The following is a 20129-nucleotide window of genomic DNA, read 5'->3' on the forward strand; positions in this document are numbered from 1 at the left end:
ATAGGAGTAGAAAGAAAACAGTATATTCTTACTAATTCCCATTTTTGCCATGTGTATGCATTTTAAAAAATGTTAAAGAGGCCAGCCTGGGGCAAGCAGGTAACATGGAGGTTAAGGTGCTGGATCTTACATGGCCAGCTTTGCAGTTCAAGTCCTGGACCCGGCGGCTAAAGAATCGTGATGGGCACACGTGCATATAAGCCCAAACTCCCAAAAGAAGAGTAGAGAAGGGACTGTGGGATGGCCATTCCCCTTGAGGGGTGATTTCTCATTCTCTCTCTCTCATTCTCTCTCTTTCTCTCTCTCTTTCTCTCTCTCTCTCTCTCTCTCTCTGGTAAGTGCATGTGCCCTACAGCATACTCTTAAAAGAAAAAGAAAAAAGCAGCAGCCCATGCTTTAAACCTTGAAAGAAAAGAAAAGTGGCCAGCCAGTGGCATGGTGGATAAGGCAGCAGGATCCCACATGGCTGTGTGTGCAGTTCAATTCCTGGAACCAGAGGCTTGGAAACCTGGGCACATGCAAATGCCTGAAAAAAGTCTTGAAAGGATAAATGACGAAGGGGTGGCAGTCTGGTCAACCTCCATGGGGGGCTTTTTCATTTTCTCCCCTTCTTTCTCTCCAGCCAGTATAGATGTTCTTTAGCAAATTGGGGGTGACAAAAAAGTGTTTTTAAAGGTCTGAGTTCTATCAATGAAACAGCCCTGCTAACAAAATAATTTTGGACTTGACATTTAATCTCTCTGGACCTTGATTTCCTAAGTTGAATATTATTTTTACAAATAATAAAGTGAATAAAATCACTCTGAAAGAAGTGAAAGTAATTTTTTAAAACTGAGAATTTATTATTCAGCAATATTTCTAGTCTTCTGTATTACGGGGAGGAGGAAGTAGGCAAGTGTAAGTTATAAAGTTCCTTTCTCGGATATTCATTTAAGTTAAAGAAGAACCTACCAGTTCCATGGAATGTTGTGCCAACAACACGAACGCAGCTTGGTACTCGAAGATCCCAGAATCTAACAGTCTTATCTTGGGAGCCTGATGCAATCATCCAGCCACTCCAGGTATAAAGTGCTAAAATATGCCCTATGACAGGTCATATACTCAGTTATTACTGTAGGAGAGTGCTATTTTATAACATATTCAAAGATAAATATTCCTTACTAAGCAAGTGATGATCTAGTTAAACACACTACATACTAGAGATTTTCTACACAGATTAAATAGGTTGACCAAAAAAAAAGGCAGTAAAATGCATAACATCAAAACCAAACTGACAAACTCAGTCTTTGTTTGGTGACTCTATTAGTACAGAAGGCTCTTTCAGTATTTCAGGACATCATAATTAGTACTTAAAAAGTGTTATCATTTGAAATTATGACATCTTTTCCATGGAAGAAGCACAGGATGATGGAGTTAGCTTTGGAGGAGACAGACCTGGGGGTATATTTCTTTGTTCTGCTACTTACTAGCCCAATGACACTGAGCCTCACTTTATTCATGCATAATATGAGGATAAGCCTCCTACCTCATAAGGTCATTATGAGAATTAAGGAATTACATGTGTGACATAGCAAAATGAAAGTATCAACATTAGTTATACTGTGTTGTTATCCAAAGTTCACAGTTTAAATTTTTTAAATAAAAATTTGCCTAGAAAAGATCCATTTTGATGAAATATACTCCTCTGATAAAAATGCAGAGAGAGGGAAGAAAGCATAAGATGAATAACAGGAAAAGTAACACTTGAGACAGAAGTTACATACCAGTATGTCCACTCAAAGCGTGGAGGCCCTGTCCTCTTTGACAATCTGTGGTATAAATGTTACAGTCGCCTGCTCCAGCACTTATTAGAATGGCTCCACCACTTTCTGGGCCTTCCATAAATGCCAAGTCTCTAATTGTCCCATCATGCATACTAAATTCCAGATCTGGTCCTGAAACAGCAATGAGAATTTGAAAAAAAAAAGATGCTGCTCAACTTACTGTGATTATTTGAGATTGCTAAACTGCCTCAAAACTGGCCAAGAATAATGGTGTTGTAGAATGATTTACTGTTTCATTTAGGAATTGATAACTTAATCCATTTCATATTACTGAGCAAAGAATATCAAGAAATAAAGCTGATTCAGTTATTACCATCTCTACAATAAAGTTATATAGTTATCTTTTTCTCTTTTATCCCACAGAGAAAGAAAAAGAAGATACTTTCTAGAAAATATCCATCAATACAATTCTAGTAGCTATTTAAAAGTTATTTTTCTGATTATAATTTTCTAAAACTCAGATACTACCTGGCCATTTGTAAAAATGTACTAAAAAACAAAATAACACCTTATGAATGTAACTAAACAATGAGAATATAAAAAACAGTTCTTTAAGATGACAGTACAGGGATCAGCAGATGGCATAATGGTTCTGTCGCTGGACTCCCACATAGTCAACCATGGTTTAAGTCCTGGACCCGGCAGCTTAAAACTCACACTGGGCGCATGTGCATGTGTGCCCAAAATCCCGAGAGGAGAATGGAGGAGAAAGGACTGCGGTGTGGCTATCCCTTCAGGGCGAGTGATTCCTCACTTTCTGTCTGTTTCTCTCTGTCTCTCCAGTGAGCGCATGCGCTCTATAGCAAAAATCCTCTACAAAAAGAAAAAAAAAAGATGACAGTATGTTGTTATGCTTCATTAAAGACAATACAGAGATATGAAATGGGAAGTACGCACTGTTAGCTAGCTACAGTTTACATACTCGGGCCCTACCTGTTGCATTACAAGTCTCTGCATTGAAGGGCAGCACTTTGACGTATTTGTCATTTGATCCTGTTGCTAATAACTGTCCACAAGGACTCCAGGCCACACAGTATATGGAACCTTTATGATGTTTATTCCTTTTAAAACGTACCACTGGCTGCTTAGGAGTGTCATGTGCACTGAAAAGAAAAATTAAGAAAGACATTTCAATTTCTTGCTTGCTAAAATTAGTTAATATGAGGCTCTATGTTATGGTGATGCTTGAGGAGGGAGGAAAAGGCTAGTGAACTGTTATTAGCAGTCTCCAAAACAGAAGAAAAAACATAAAGCATATTTAAAATAAAAAAAGTAAAATTATACACCATTATCACACAAATATCATTTTCATTTCAGATTACATAAGGAACAGAATATATAACTATTTAAAAATATAATAATTTCTGTGGATTTTAAGCTCAGAAACAAAAAGGAGTGAAAGAAATCAAATGATGTTTCCAAATTTTATGATATTCAACAAACATTTACTGAACATATAATATGAACAATATGACTGGGGTTTGGGAGATGTGTGAAACAGATTTTAAAAAGGAGGAGGCAAAGTCTCTGAGTTTAAAATCTGGCAGGGGCAGATATCCTAACTACCCGTACATAGTAAGGCAGGGATAAGTTGCTATGGTCTAGTATAAAGTACTGGGCCTTGACAGATAATCTGGGGCCAGTCCTATAACCTAATAAAGAGCGTCATATCCCAAATGGCCGACCATGGTCCAAATCCCACCCCCGGCAGTATATTATAACATAGCAGGTGCTTCTGTATTTGTGCCCAAAATTCCAACAGGATGTAGAAATGGAGGAGAAAGAATTGCGTGTGACCATGCCCCATTGCAAATGCGTTTTTCACTCCCTCACTTACAACTCCCCAACCTGTGTCTCTCTGGCTCTCTGGCTAGCTCACATGCCCTCTGGGATTTGGGGTAAAGAAAAAAAAAAAAAAAAAAAAAAGGCTAAGGAGAATTTTTACCAAAAAAGATGAGGGCAGAAAAAGAGCTTCAGTGAAGATAAAATATACTAGGGAGACTACTGGTTGAGCATGCAGCATGGGAAAGAATCGAGCTTGTGGTGATAAATAGGATATTCAGAAACTTGAGTGGAAGGATGTGGAGAGTGAGGTGCCACAAAGCTCGACTGTAAAGGGTCCTAAATGTCATGGTCCTCAAAAGCCTTTAATGGCAAACAGTGGTTTAGTGGACTAATCACATCCTATTGTGTATTTCAAAAAGCAGACTAACATGTTATTTAAGATTTTTTTTACTAGACATAATGAAAAAAATCAAGTTTATGTAAGAAAATGCACGGAGACCAGCAGTTGGTGTAATGGCTATGTCACTGGACTCCCATGTAGTTGACCGCAGTTTGAGTCCTGGACCCAGTGGCTTAAACTCACACTGGGCGCGTGTGCGTGTGTGCGTGTGTGCCCAAGATCCTGAGAGGAGAATGGAGAAGAAGGGATTGTGGCGTGGCCTTCCTCCCTGGGGGGTAATTTCTCGTTTTCTGTCTCTCTCTCTCTCTTTCTGGTGAGCGCACACGCCCTACAGCAAAAGCCTCTCAAAAAAAAGAAAGAAAGAAAGAAAATGCATGTATTGGAACCAGCAAATGGTGTAATGGTTACATCGCTGGACTCCCATAGAGTTGAGCATAGTTCGAGTCCAGAACCCGGTGGCTTGAAACACCTGGATACATATGTATGTATGCCCAAAATCCCAGGAGGAGACTGGAGGAGAAGAGACTGTGATGTGGCCATCCCCTCGAGGGGTGATTTCTTGCTTTCTGTCTCCCTTTCTCTCTGGTGAGCGCATACACCCTATAACCAAAAAAAAACAAAAACAAAAACAAAAATGTCTCTTAAAATAAATAAAGAAAATGCATGTATTTCTAGAGATTCATTCTGAAGGATAAAAGGATATCTAAGATTTACTTTTAAAACACTTTCTCAAAAATGGATGACTACATAATTGTGAAAGAAAATCCTTGCAACTATTGCCATTTCAGTATACTAGTTTCTATGTTTGGATGTTTGAGAATTTTCATAATTAAGAAAATATGGGAGACTAGCAAATGGCGTAATGGTTACATCCCTGGACTCCCACGTGGTCAACTGTGGTTCAAATCCTGGACCCAGTGGCTTAAAACTCACACTGGGTTGGGCATGGTGGTGCCCGCCCAATGGCAAAAACCCATGCCAGGCACATGTGCATGCATGACCAAAATTCCAAGAGGAGAATGAAGAAGGGATTGCAGTTTGGCCATCCCCCCCGGGGGTGATTTCTCACTGTTTCTCTCTCTGGTGAGCTCACGTGCCCTACAGTAAAAATCTCTTTTAAAAAAAAAAGAATAATTAAGAAAACTTTTGGGGGGCTGGCTCTGTGGTTAAAGAACCTGGATTCCACATGGCCAACATCATGGTTCAAATTCTGGTCACAGTGACATGTTTGGCACATGTGTGTGTGTGTGCCCCAAATCTCAGCAGGGTGAAGAAATAGAGGAGAAGGGATTGCAGCATGACCATGGCCCATTTTCTCTAGTTCTCTCTCTGGCAAGCGCACATGCCCTATGGAAAATAAAGAAGAAAAAAGAAAAAAATGATAAAGACTAATAGTACCAGCGAGCACACACGCCCTATAGCGAGAACCTCTCCAAAAAAAAAAAAAATAGACTAACAGTACCTAAAAAGTATTTGATATTAATCTAGAGAATAGATCAAAAGATTCTCTTCAGCTGCACAGTCAATTCAGTTTCACAGATTCTTTCTCTAAATGGATTTTTACCTCAAATCCATTTTTTTCTCCATCTTCACTGCCTTCACACAAGCCATCAACTACAACACCTCTTACCTCTCTCCCAGCATCTATTATTTTTAAAATAATTATTTAATTTATTATTATTACTATCATTTTAATTTGCTATTGGCATGTACATTCCCCAGAGTCAGGGGGAGAGTTAGAGGAAAAGTGAGAAAGCTAGCCATCAGGTCTGGGACTTGAACCAAGGTCGTCCAGCACCTTCACCACTACACCAACTGCTGGCCCCTCTATCATCTATTCTTATTGCCATCCAATCCACACCCAGAGTGATTGTCCTAAAATAGACTTAGATCACAGCACTTACTCTGCTCACTTTGAGCAGCTTCACGCCACGCTCAGATAAAATCCAAAACGGCTAGAAAGCTCTGCATGATTTAGTTCGTGTCTATTTCTGTGGCCTTTTCGCACTCCAAGCAATCTGCATTTATTTCAGCTCCTCCAAAGCCAAGCTTTTTCACTCGTTCCCACTCTGCTCCTCTTTTTTCCACTTCTCTTTACATAGCTATGACCTACTCTTCCTCAGGCTTCAGCTTTAATGTCTCCCTAAAGAGGCTTTTTTGTCTCACCAGTCTTCATCTCACCCTAGCTCCATTTTACTCCCTTACAGTACCTTGTGATTTTTCTTCATAACATCTAATACATAATTATATTTATTCATATTTATTTGTATGCTTATCTTCCCTCCTAAACCAGGAGTTCAATAACGTCAAAAAACATGTTTGTTTTATGTACAACTATCCCTAAAACCTAACATAGTACCTAGCACATTGGAGCTCAAGATATATTTGCTAAGTTTTGTTTCTTTTGCTATAAGGCGTTCGCTCACTGGAGGAAGATGAGAAAGCACCCCCCTGGGGAACAGCCACACCACAATCCCTTCTCTTGCACTCTCCTCTCAGGACTTTGAGCATGCATGCATGTGTGCTGGGGTTTTTCAAGCCACTGGTCTGGGACTCCAACTGCATAGTTGCCATGTAGGATTCGGTTGCCTTAATCTCCACACCAGCTGCTGGCCTAATACATTTATTTTTCTAAAAGTCAATTTCTTCATAGTCTATGAAACATTTGTGCCAGGATAAGAAATATGAAAGATGATAAACAGTTAAGATCAGGCTAACCCTAAATATACAAGTCTTTGGCTCTGCCTTCATAGTTATTACTATTTTACACTCCCTGATCTGGAATTCTGCCAATCCTCACTCATGTATTTCTACTTAATTGATACAATGAGCACCAATAAATTATATCATCAAACATAGGCCCTATTTTTCCCTTTCTCAGTCTTTAAATGCTACCCCAGTCCAAAAGCCAAAATTATCAGTTTCAAACACAGAAATGCCCAAAAATAAATAAATGGAAAAAAAAAATCCCTCAGTTGCCCAAACTAAGGCTACAATAAAAAAGTCTTAAGAGCTGTAAAAAATGTCCAAAATAGGGCCAGCCCCATAGAACAGTGGTTAAGCACTACAAAGAGGAACCTGAATTCCCATATGACTAACCAGGGTGTGAATCCAGTTACAGTAACTCAAAAGCATACTGGGCATGCCTAGGCATGGCCAGAACTCCGACAGGGTACAGAACAAGAGGAAAAGGATTACAGGATTGCCAGGACCCACTGGGGGTGGGGTAGAGGGTGCATACTTTCTTACTTTCTTCCTCTCTTTCTCTCTCTCTCTCTCCCCCCTTCTCTCATGCACACACACATAAGCCTGCTGGCATTTAAAAAAAAGGCCAACTTCATGGTGCAGTAATGTACTGCCCAAGAAAAGCCGGATCCCACATGGTGACTGTGTTCTGGATCTCATCTGACCCAAAACATGCCTGGCATGTGCACAAGTACCAAAGAGGAAAGCAGATCACGCCACAACCACACCCCTCTATTTTTCTCTCTCTCACACGCATGCATACGTGCTCTATCATGAATAAAAAATTGTTTAATGTCTAAAACATGCTATGACATGTAGTACTTTTTATCATTAAAACTTTTAAAGGTTTATAGCTTGTTTTGCTTGAGTGTTTTTGCCTACTACAATAGTATAAAAATTACTTCATTTGTGGCACTTATTCCCTAATCACAAAATCTGCCAAACAGCTCATGAACTTTGTCATGCTGGCTTACTCTAAGTAAAGAAACTATTTTTACTATCTTGCATGCATGTGCATACAAGAAAGACACAAAAAGATAGAGAGAATGAGAGAGAGTGAGTGAGAGAAGTACTCTCAACAGGGTCTCATCACACCAGGATTCCTGGTGCCCTTCAGCTCTTTAGGACCCTGGGCACCAGAGTATTCAAGCCCACCCAAGGGTCTGAATCTGCGGTCAGTCATACAGTTTCCAGCCTTGGAGGGTACTTGCATCACTACTATGCCACAGTGCCTGGTAGTAAAAACTGTAACAAATAAACTGACAAATAGTACCTAGCCAAAGGATAAAGAGCGCAAATCCTGTGAGGTTACATCTAAGCCACGTAATAACTTTAAAGAATTAGGCTTACACCTGATAGGTAAGGTTGTATGGTCCATTCTAAATGGCATATGTCTTTAAAGATATGTATCTTATTTTCAAATTTCATATGTTAAAACAAGAGGGCAAAACCACTGCTCTGCTGATCACATAAAATTTTAATTTTTGTGGGTTTTAAGTGGTTAAATACCAATAATTACATGTAGTCCAACTTACACGTCTCTGAAGCTATTATAAAATTCTGTATATTTCTCAAAATCTATAACTAGCACTATTTTGTCTTTATCTTATGTAATTTTCTTAAAGTTATATTTCTTTTAGTTTTTAAAAATTTGTTTCTAATTTAATTTAATTTAATTTTGATATAGGGCACATGCCAGAGACACAGAGAGAGAGAGAGAGAGAAAGTGAGAAATCATTCCCCCAGGGGTATGGCCATGCTGCAATCCCTTCTCCTGTAGTCTCTTCTCAGGATTTTGAGTATGCACACACAGACACACATACACACCCTCAGTGTGATTTTCAAGCCACCAGGCCCAGGACTTGAACCACAGAGCCAACCCTGTGAGAGTCAGTGCTTTAACCTCCACACCACCTGCTGACCCTATCTTACATAATTTAATTGAACTATATGGACTTTTTGTATAAAAAAGCAAAATACAAAATCTGTCAAAACAAGGAAGACTATAACAATCAATCAAAAACATTTATAAATAAAATTATAAAGTTAATCAATGACTTAAGTATATTGTCAAAATATTGAAAATAAAAACTAAAGTAAAGCTTAATAAAAGGAAAGGAATACAAGTTGAAACAGTACTAAACAGAAATTCTAAAAAAGGTCCAATGTAGCTACATTAAAAACTTAGGCAAGAATGGCAGTGCAAACCATCCCTCCTTACCTCGGATCAATTACTTCTGGATAGGCACACACTCTGAGAGTTTTCGAATTTGAACCAACAGCATATAAACCACCACTTGGATGAAAAGCCACTGCTCTAACAGCTTGTGTGTCTTCTAGGGTATTAATGCAAACAAACTGTTTTTTCGATTTGTCATCCTATTGAAAGAATAAATATGAAAGTTAACCCATGTAAAAATGAATTTGAAAGAATTTACCTTTCTCTCATCTTAAATTAATCTGAATTATATTACTGCTGTTTGATTTCTTTATGTTTTCTACCTATAATCATATTCTTTTAAGTTGCAAATCCAAATTAACTCTAATTTTTCTTGCTACTCATTGCTAAACTGAAGTTCTGATAGTTCATAAACATGCAAGTTTTTCTTCAGTGATTAAAATATAAGAATAAATATGCATTCCTATGTAAAGTTCTCTTGAAATGTCAAGGGGAAAATATACCTCACATACACTGAAATTCTCAACAAAAACAACAAAGTGTTATTTGTTTCTAAAACTATGGAGGTAAAAAGGACTACTATTTAATCCATTAACGATTAAAAAAATAAAGTTTATTATTATCTCCAGCAATGAATACCATCATGTGCCAAAAAATGACTTTTCAATTAATGATGGAACCACATGTACAACTGTTATCCCATAGACAGGCTAGACACACAGGCTACACCATACAGCTCAGGTGCACAGCAGGCTACACCATCTAGGTTTGGGTAAGTATATTCTGACGTGACACAAACTGAAATCATCTAACACATTTCCGAAAGCATGTCTTCATTGTTAAGCAACACAACTGTATTTCAGTATTTCAAACTGAATTATAAAGTATTTTTAAATGTATAATGACATTAATCAGAACATTTATTAATAACATGAGTTTTGTTTTTGTTATCAACCATCATCCTATCTGTCCACAGTTCTCTTTTGAAGAGGCAAGCTGAAGCAGTTCTGTATAAAGGTTTTAGTGAGTCCCCCTATTGGTCACACTGGAAAATGCCATGTTACCTTAACTAGGAATGACTGGACTTGGAATTGGACTTCTTGACTTAGTGTTGTCAACAGACTCAACTATTTTACAACAGCATTAACAATAACGACTATTTCTAAAAATGGTTCTTTCTTGAATCGAGAATTACTTCGCAAAATTTCCTTCCTCAAAGTATTACCTCTTCTCCTCTTGATCTTGACAGATTCCCTGGAGACTCTCCAAGAGGTGGCTTAATGACAGAATGTTCTGATGAGCTATGAGACAAAAAATTCAAATATAGTTTACTCTAGATAGCAAAACAAAAACTAAATTTATCTTTTCAATTTAATTTTTCTTTTTTACAAATTACCCTCACTGGCCTCAGTCAATGTTATTCTCTTGGAAATACTTATAAGAGATTCTGGGTTCAGTGACATCAGGAATAGTTCTAAAGAGAGTGAAAAGCCATTCTGGAAAAAAGATTAAGTCAAAAGTCTATATTTTACAGTAAGATGTCAAGTACCATTCCCCTGCTTAGTTCCAGAATTAATCCTGTTTGCCATACTTTAAACCTACTCCAAGCATGAACCTGGAGACTGCTCTTTATGAAAACTTTCCCAAACAAGAAAAAGGAAAAAAAAAAAAAAAAAAAATAATAGAAACTGGCAGTTGATCCCTTAATAAAACAATGTTTCCACTCTATCACTTTTCTGTGAGGCTAACAGATACAGTTACCTACATATGTAGTCCTTCCTTCCAATCAACTTTTTAAATGTCTAACCTTCTTCAGACAGTGAAAGATCTCCATATCTTTAAAGAAGGCCTGCTAAATCAAAGTCAGAGACTTAAAACAAACAGAAAAAGGAACTCAGAAGAAGAAAGGTAATTCAGGGAACGAAAGTAACAAAAATATCATTTAAATCTTTAGAGAGTTTGGGCCAGCAGATGGTGTGGTAGTTAAGGTGCTGGATTCCCACATAGCCAACCATAGTTTGAGTCCTGAAGCATAAAAATCACATCCAAAATCCCAAGAAGAGAATAGAAAAGAAGAGACTGTAGCATGGCCATCCCCCTTGGGGAATGATTTCTCTCTCTCTCTCTGCTTTTCTTATTGAGTACACATGCCCTATATCAAATTTCAAAAATAATAAAAAGAAATAAATAATTTTTAAGAGGTTTTTGCCTTAGGATGCATGTGCTTGCCAAAAGAGACATACAGACACAATGAGAGGGAAAGTGAGAAATCATCCCCTGGGGGAATGATCACCACTATCCCTTCTCCTCTATTCTCTTCCTGGGATCTTGGACATGCACACACATGCACCTAATATGAGTTTCAAGTCACCAAGTTCAGGACTCAAACCCTGGTCAACCATGTGGGAGTCCAGCATCATAACCACTATGCCCTCTTCTGGTTCCAGTAAATAATTCTCTTTGTTTTTTTTTTTTTTTTTTTTTTGAGATTTATTAATTTTATTTATTCATACATTTATTTTAATTTGACCAGAGAGAGATACAGAAAGAGAGTGAGAAAGTGAGAAAGCAAGCCACCAGGTCCAGGACTCGAACCTGGGTGGGAGTGTCCATGTGGGAGTGTCCGGCACCTTAACTACCATGCCACCTCTTTTTTTAAGAATTATTTATTTTACTGTATGTTATTATTATTAATCATTATTTTTTTTAATTTGACCAGAGAGAGAGAGAGAGAAAGGGAAAGTGAGAAAGCAAGACACCAGGTCTGGGACTCAAATTGTGGTCAACCATGTGGGAGTCCAGCACTTTAACCACTGAGCCACCTGCCAGTACCCCAATAAATAATTCTTTTTTTCTTTTGAGAGGTTTTTGCTATAGGGCACGTGCACTCGCCAGACAGAGAGAGACAGAGAGACAGAAAGCGAGAAATCATCCCCCAGGGGGGATGGCCATTCCGCAATCCCTTCTCCTCCATTCTCCTCTCGGGATCTTGGGCACGCACGCACACGCGACCGGCGTGAGTTTAAGCCGCTGGGTCCGGGACTCAAACCGCGGTTGACTATGTGGGAGTCCAGCAACATAGCCATTATGCTAACTGCTAGTCCCGCCAATAAATAATTCTTAAAAAGAAGAAAAAAAAACCCACAAAAATGATAATGAAGAAACTGCTAAACAAGTCATTTTTCAATTTCTCAGGACTTAAGTTTCCAGTTTAAAAGGGCTCATGAAGTGCCTCACAGACTGAGGGAAAATATACCCATTATTAAAGTATATCATCATGAAGTTTCAGAAGATTAGGGAAGAGGAGAATCTAAAACATTCCAGACTGGAAAAAGTAACAGGCCTCATACAAAATATCAGGAATAAAAATGGCACCAGACCTTTTAATAAGAACACTGAAATTGGAAGATCATGTAGCAATACCTTTGAAATACTCAGGAATGATTTCCATCCCAGAAATCTATACCCACTATACTAACAAATCAAGAGTGAAATGCAGTAAACACATTTTTAGGAATATGAGACCTCAGAAGCCTCTGATATGCTCCTTTCCAGGAAACTATATGAGATCCTGAAAAGAGGACAACCAATACAGCAAAGAGGCTGAAGAAATCCCCGAAAGTTGGTGAGGGAAGTCTCAGGAGTCTATTGACCTGTATAAAAATGGCCTAGAAGCAATGAGTACCAAAGTGACAAAGGGAGGATCCTGAGGGATGTTTCCCAAAGGAAAAAGGAAAGTAGAATAGAGAAATTACCTAATAATTTAAAATAATCAGAGAAGTTCTATGATAGAAGTTCTATTATAGTTCTACCAAAGCATTGCAGACAGTTTAGTGACGGACACTAAGAAAACTAAAAACATGCATGCACACACCACATACACCAAATTTAGACAATTACTGTCCCCAGGAAAAACAAGAAGTTGTATGGGAAAAAATGTAATCATATTACACTACTTGACTCAGTTATGAATAACATTTATATGGCCATGATAATGTCAACACTGAATACTGATTTAAACAAAAATTGATATATATTGGAAAGAAGGGTAAACAAAGTTGATGTGTAGCGGGTGAGAAGTACACTAAGGAATCAATGGATAATAAAAATAGTAATAGAAGCATATTATTAAGAAATGTGAAAATACATACCAAAAGAAACAGCTAAATGGGTTGAAAATGGCAGCCTACAGAAAATAGAAATTATGGACAAAGATGTGTAAGCCAGGGGATTTTGCTTTATTTTAAGCCTAGAAGTAATATTTGTCTTTTAAAATCATGTATGACACTGAAAAAATAAAAATTAAATTTAGGGACCAGCTTACGGCATAATGGTTATGTCACTGGACTCCTACATAGTTGACTACTGTTCGAGTCCAGACCCAGTATCTTAAAACTCACACCAGGTGTGTGTGCGTGTGTGCCCAAAATCCCAAGAGGAGAATGGAGGAGAAGGGACTAGAAGGTGGCCATCTCCCCTGAAGGGTGGTTTCAAGCTCTCTGTCTCTCTCTGTCTCTCTCTGTCTCTCTCGCAGAAAAATATGCCCTTTTAGGAAAATATTTCTCTCTAAAAAAAAAAAAGAAAAATTTAAAAATTTGAGCTCTAGTTTGGGAAGTACTCAGAACATGTAGTACATGAACTGTAATGAAGAAACAAATACCAGATAAAAATATGCGCTGAGGTAAACTAGAAGTTTCTTTGTAGAGATTTTTGCCTTAGGGCACGTGCAATCAATCACCAGACAGAGAGACAGATACAGTCAGAGAGAAAGTAAGAAATCTCCTCTCAGGAGGGATGGCCACAATGCAATTTCCTTTCCTTCATTTTTCTCCCAGGATATTTAGCACACACGCACATGTGCCTGGCATAGGTTTCAAGTCACCAGATCCAGGACTTGAACAAAACAGTTGGCCATGTGGGAGTCCAGTGATGTAACCACTATGCCATCTGCTGGTCCCCAAACTAGAGTTTTTTTAGTACTAATTATTTATAAGGCTACTTTCTATAAGCATCCTAATGCAAAAAGCGAGTTATGCATTTTAAATGAACCACCCTGAAAAGTGTTTAATGTTAAGAATAGAGGAAGAAAATGTTCAACTATTCCCATTGCATAAATTAACACTTGTTTACTAATGATAGCAAGATAAAAATGTTCTGACTAGTGAAAACATAAATATGCAGAGTCTTCAGCTGCTGTGATTGCTATAGTTCCCAACACTGTCTTGCTGCAATCACCCCATGTTATAAAACATATTCCTGTGCCCTGAAAATCTGTGAGTTTTATAATTATTTGCAGAAAGATACCAATGGCAAAATAAAGAAAATCAGAGAAGATAAACTGTAGGTTCTCTGAGTAAACTGGTTTATTTAAAAAAATAAATAAAAGAATCGTCTCAATAGAAATGAGGAAGCAAGAAGAAAAATAGGAGAAAAAATTATAAAGAGGATTACAAGTTTACAGAAGAGAATATAGATAAATGACCAATTAGAGAAAAAAAAATTGAGTAGTTACTGAGCTCCAAAAACGATTTTTCCCCCAAGAACTTGTCTGTAGAATTCCAAAGAAAAGCTCAACTTTCTAAATTTCTATTAACTCATAGAGAAGTCAGTATTTCCAGGTTTCACAAAATCAAACACTTACATTTGGCTTCCACAAGGTGACTCCTCAAGAAAAGGTATGTGATTTGTTGTTCCAGGGTTACGAGGGGTACTTGTGTGAACAGTTGATGTATCATGTGCTGATCTCTGACTAGAGTCTTGGGGTGGTGTAGCAAAACTAGTCATGGAAGAATTATTAGATCCATTGCTTTTGCTACCGTTACATTGCTGGTTGAGTGCTGACACTTCATTACCAAGGCTATCCATTCCAATATTTAATTCACCAAGCTTTTGAATGGACCTGTGGAATTAAACAATGCAAATATAATAAATAAAAATTTAATTATACTGTTAATGCAAAGATAATTAAGAATTTGAAAAGATAAATATCAGCAAATACAACATATAATTTATGGCAAATTTAGTGTTTAAAATTACACCTGTAATCCCAGCTATTTGAACGGCTGAGGCAGAAGGATTGAAAGGTCAAGGCCAGCTAGAGCAACATAGCATGACCCAGTCTCTAAATAAATAAATTAATTAATTAAAAATTACCATCACCAACTTAAGACATAACCAAGATACCAAAAGAAAAAATCCAAACTTTCTCATGGTATGTATGACACTAAAAGGCATAGGCTTAAGGGATTCCACAGACATTTTAAAGCACCTTTTATCATAAAAAGAAAAATCTGTTTGTTCCTCTGTAGAGCAGAGAGGTTCAGCCGCACGCGCCGGGAGTCAGATCCCACATGACCAACCATGGTTCAAATCTCAGCTCTAGTGACTTGAACTACACTGGGGAATGTGCATGTGTACCAAGAATCCTAACAGGATGGAGAAATGGAAGAAAATGGGAGGAGGGGATGCTTGCTTTTTATCTCTCTGGGACATACATATGTACCCTGTGGCCAAAAAAAAAAATTAACTAGGCAACAGTTTCCAAATTGTATCCTGTGAACCATTAATCCTGAAACATTAATGCTCCCCATTAAAAAAAAAAAAAAGCCTGAGGTCAAATAAATTTAGAAAATGGTGAGTTAAGTATAAAGAGGTTTTTAAAATGCTCGTATACTGTTTTGACTCTTTCCAAGTTCAGGGGAATGAAAGAGGGGCAGAATATGCCAATAGTAAGCACCAATGACTGATGCCAATTATTAATAAAAAGAAAAGACCAAGAGGTATGAAGTAATGATACGATATTAATAAAAATCCTATCATGCTATGTAATTAATCTGTCTCAGTAAGATCTATTACATAGCATGACTTATTTCTCTCCTCCTAGCTATACATCTTGGAATGAAGAAACAAAATTTAACTTTGGAAGCAATGACTTGCTGTAAGAACTAACTGAGAGAAAAGAAAAAAAAACATTAAGGAGAAAAACAATATTTTAATCCAAAACTTCTATTTCTATTCAATGTCTTTGATATTAGTCAGGTACCTTAAAGTCCTGATCAGGCTTAGATATATAAAACTGAGCCTAGGAAAAAGGATGGAATAAAGATGTTAGCCAAGCCCAATGGCATGCCTTGTTATGTCAGCTACTAGGGAGGCTGACACAGGATTATCAGTATAAGGTCAGCCTAGGCAACACAGCAAGAACTTGTCTCTATAAAATTAAATACATAAAATATTAAAAGGGTGTAACACAAAATAGATAAAACAAGTTAAGAGAAAAATAGAGGGACCAGCAGGTGGCATGGTTGTTAAGGTGCTGGACACTCCCACATGGCTGACCACGGTTCAAGTCCTGGACCTGGCGGCTTGCTTTCTCACTTCCCCTCTTTCTCTCTCCATCTCTGCGTTTCCCTTTGTCAAATTAAAAATAAATGAATGAATAAATAAAATTTAATCAATAATTTTAGAAAAAAAAGAGAAAAATAGAAAATTTACAGGAAACTAATTTATAAAACCTTGATAAACATTAATTCATATTTATAGACCTGGGTATCCTAGAGATTTTTATAATACACTTACCAATTTTTTTCTTTAGGTTTCTTTCTTTCTTGGGCAGACAGCACCTCCAACAAGGTCTTAACACTACAATATATCCCCAGCTGTCAGCTAGGCCCAGATGGTGGGCAATCATGTGCCTAGTGTACTCAAGGAGAGCTCTGGACAAAAACCCCAAATTTTTCCAGATGCGTCAACCTTGTAGAGCATTGCATTCTACTACTGTGCCACTGTCCAGCATCTCCATACTCACCTTCCATTTAAAATGATAATCGCTAAAACTGAAAAATTGTTTAAAAATAAATATGCTCTAGGGTCAGCCTGTGGACTAATGGTTAAAGTGGTTTAACCTACAATGGCTGCAACCATACTGAACAATGTCCGGACTTATTTTTCTTGTCTCTATTCCCTAAATGCACTATAACAACTCTACTTCAAATTATACATTTACATTGTATTAGGTATTCTAAGTACTCTCGAGATGATTTAAAGTCTACTATAGGATGCTCATAGGTTAAACACAAATAGTACACTGTTTTATAAAAGGAGATGCGCATCCTCAGATTTTGGTATCTGGTAACCACAGCAGTCCTGGAAACGATCTCCTATGGATATGGAGGGATGACTACATCCCTACAACTACTGGAGTCATAGGACCTTGCCACTTTTTTTCCTCTAGCTCACTGCTAGGCATCTGTCTTCAGCAAAAAATAAGTTGGTCAGAAAGTCAAACTGCAACCATGAGCTTTATGGTTTATGAATATGAAGAAGACACCCAAAATCTCAGAAGTGGCAATTCAGATTAGGGTAATCTGACAAGCCACTGACTTGATTGGAGATTATAAGGCAATAGCCAGGGCTGCTGGACGGTGGTACAGTGGTGAGATGTGAGGCTCTATAAGGCTAACCAAAAAAGAAGGTGTGGGTTTGTGCCGAGACTGCCCTGTTCATGCAGGGCAGACATGTGCCCACTATCCAGAGCAGGCTGAGGACAGGGGTGGATCACAGCATTGAGGCTGTTAGGGGTGCTGTCTCTCTCACTCACAAAGGAAATAAATAAATGGACTGAAAAGAAAAGAATCCTTCAATTCGATGTTCAGGGCTCTACTTAGACTTTCAAAATTACACCATAAACCCTCCTGGTGGCCAGGCAGTGGGGTAATGGTAACACAGCTGGACTCACATAGGAAAGATCCTGAGTTCATATTCTGAGATCTCCTCAAACATGCTGGACACATGTGTGTGCATGCCCAGGAGACTGGAAGCAGAGCACAGCATGGGGGGGGGGAGGGGTACCATCTGTCTGTCTCTGTCTCTCTCTCTCCTAGAAGAAAGAAACTTTCAATAAGTAAATAAACCCTCCCTGTGTGAAGGTATGAAGACAGGATCAATTTCAGACTCGGACTAGCACAACTGCTTATAATGTCAAGCAGAGTCCTTTTTTTTTTTTTTTTAATGAGAGATTTTTGCCATAGGGTATGTGTGTGCGCTTGCCAGAGAGACATAGAGAAAGTGACAAATCACCTCCAGGGGGATGGCCATGCTGCAATCCCATCTCCTACACACACACACACACACACATGCGTGTGCACCTGGTGTGAGTTTCAAGCTACCAGTTCCTGGACTCAAACGGTAGTTAACCATGTGGGAGTCCACTGCCTTAACCATTATGCCACCTGCTGGCTCCCAAACAAAGTACTTTTGACATTATTGCCAAGCAGAGTACTTTTAATATTACTGAACCAAGTGAAAAAATGACAGTCACCACTGCAGCTGCCTAATCATAATGGTGATGATAGCCAACATTTAAAGCACATTTCCTATATGCCAAGAACTGTTCTAGGTACTTTTACATATATTAACTCACTTGGTTTTCAATAACTCTCAATTAAATACATATATTCTGGTTTACTGATTTTTAAACACACACATATGTATTCCTCTTATAATTAAAAACAATACAGTTCAGGGACCAGCAATTAGCGTAATGGCTATGTCGCTAGACTCCCATGTAGTCGACTGAAGTTTGCATCCTGGACCCGGTGGCTTAAAACTCACGCCAGGCACGTGTACATGCGTGCCCAAGATCCCAAGAGGAGAACAGAGAAGGGATTGTGGCGTGGCCATCCCCCCGGGGGGTGATTTCTCACTTTCTGTCTCTGTCTTTCTGGCGAGTGCACGCGCCCTACAGCAAAAACCTCTTCAAAAAAACAAAAACAAAAACAAAAAACAATACAGTTCATACTGTTTGGGCAGAAATTATAAGAAAGAATCATTTTAATACACTGAATCCAAAGAAATACGTAGGTTTAAACAATCATGATAAAAACAGTAATTAACAATATGGTGTTTATAATGTGCCCGGTACTGTTGTGAGCACTTTACCTAAATTAACTCACTTAATCATCACAGCAACCTTGTGAAGCAGATGAGGAAACAGGCAAAAAGAAAATAAGTTACTGCCCTTAAGTCCTCACCTATCCCGGGACAGAGCTGGATTCACCTAACAGTCTGCCTCCAGCCTGTACAATGCATCATCGCAGTCTCCTGCTCCAGCTGAAGGAGGATGGGCAGAGCTAGAGGGGCCCTCAGAATGCAATGACTCAGACATTATATAACTCCACATTACTTGAAACACTTAAAAAGCTTTACAATTTCTCTTACTTTCTCACTTTCCCTCTCTCTATCTGTCCCTCTCTTGTCAAAAAAATATATTTTTTGAAGAGGTTTTTGCCATAGGGCGCATGTGCTCGCCTGTCCACGCCAGACAAACAGAAAGGGACAGAGACACAGAAAGCAAGAAATCCCCCCCCAGGGGGGATAGCCACGCCGAAATCCCTTCTCCTCCATTCTCCTCTCGGGATCTTGGGCACGCACGCACATGCGCCTGGCGTGACTTTAAGTCACGGGGTCCGTGACTCAAACCATGGTCGACTACAAGGGAGTCCAGTGACAAAGCCATTATACTAACTGCTGGTCCCTCTTGTCAAAATTCTAAACATAAATAAAGTTAAATAAAAACCTTAAAAAAAATAAAAAGCTTTATAATTTCTGCAGCCAGACAGTAGCACAGTAATAAAACACAACACTGTGAAGCTGATCAGTATGGGAGAGTTCCAGGTTCACAACCAGAGACTTTTCTCAGTACACCACAAACCAGCATGCTCCTAATCAGAAGCTGGCTGAAGCTAGGGGTGGGTTGCAGTGTGGAGACCCTGTTCAGGGTGCTGTCTCTGTTTATTTTTTCCTCCCAATCTTGCTCATAGAATATGTAAAAACTTCTAAAAAAGCCTAAATATTTCAAATTTTAGTAGCAGTTATTGCATACTTTAAATAGTTTTTAGGTAATTCCTTACATTTCATTTTTTATTTTTATTTTTGGAGAGTTTTTTATTTTTTGCTATAGGATGCATGCTCTCGCCAGAGAGATGGACAGAAAGCAAGAAATCATCCCTTGCAGGGATGGCCATGCTGCAAACCCCTTCTCCTCCATTCTCCTCCTGGGATCCTGGGCACATACACACACCCAGCATGAGTTTGAAGCCACCAGGTCTGGGACTTGGACTGCGGTTGCCCATGTGGGAATTCAGCGATATAACCATTACACCATCTACTGGTCCCACATTTTATGTTATGTTTTTAA

General features: G+C 38.4%; 1 protein-coding gene across 4 annotated transcripts in view; it reads right to left on the reverse strand.

Moving 5' to 3' along the window:
* Positions 1–20129, reverse strand: part of WDR47 (WD repeat domain 47) — a 64563-nt gene that overhangs the window by 9782 nt on the left and 34652 nt on the right. For 2 of the 4 annotated variants that reach the window (XM_006149511.2, XM_006149510.2), the window contains exons 8-13: positions 14574–14831; positions 10158–10233; positions 8975–9132; positions 2757–2926; positions 1764–1934; positions 952–1083 (exon numbers count right to left, since the gene is read on the reverse strand). In XM_006149511.2, coding sequence (XP_006149573.1) covers positions 952–1083; positions 1764–1934; positions 2757–2926; positions 8975–9132; positions 10158–10233; positions 14574–14831 — 965 coding nt within the window. Of the gene's footprint in view, positions 1–951; positions 1084–1763; positions 1941–2756; positions 2927–8974; positions 9133–10157; positions 10234–14573; positions 14832–20129 lie in introns of all 4 variants that reach the window. The other 2 variants (XM_006149509.2, XM_027772282.1) reach the window with 1 other exon arrangement.

Source organism: Tupaia chinensis, unplaced genomic scaffold (assembly GCF_000334495.1).
Source record: "Tupaia chinensis unplaced genomic scaffold, TupChi_1.0 Scaffold000270_1, whole genome shotgun sequence".
Classification (NCBI taxonomy): domain Eukaryota; kingdom Metazoa; phylum Chordata; class Mammalia; order Scandentia; family Tupaiidae; genus Tupaia; species Tupaia belangeri.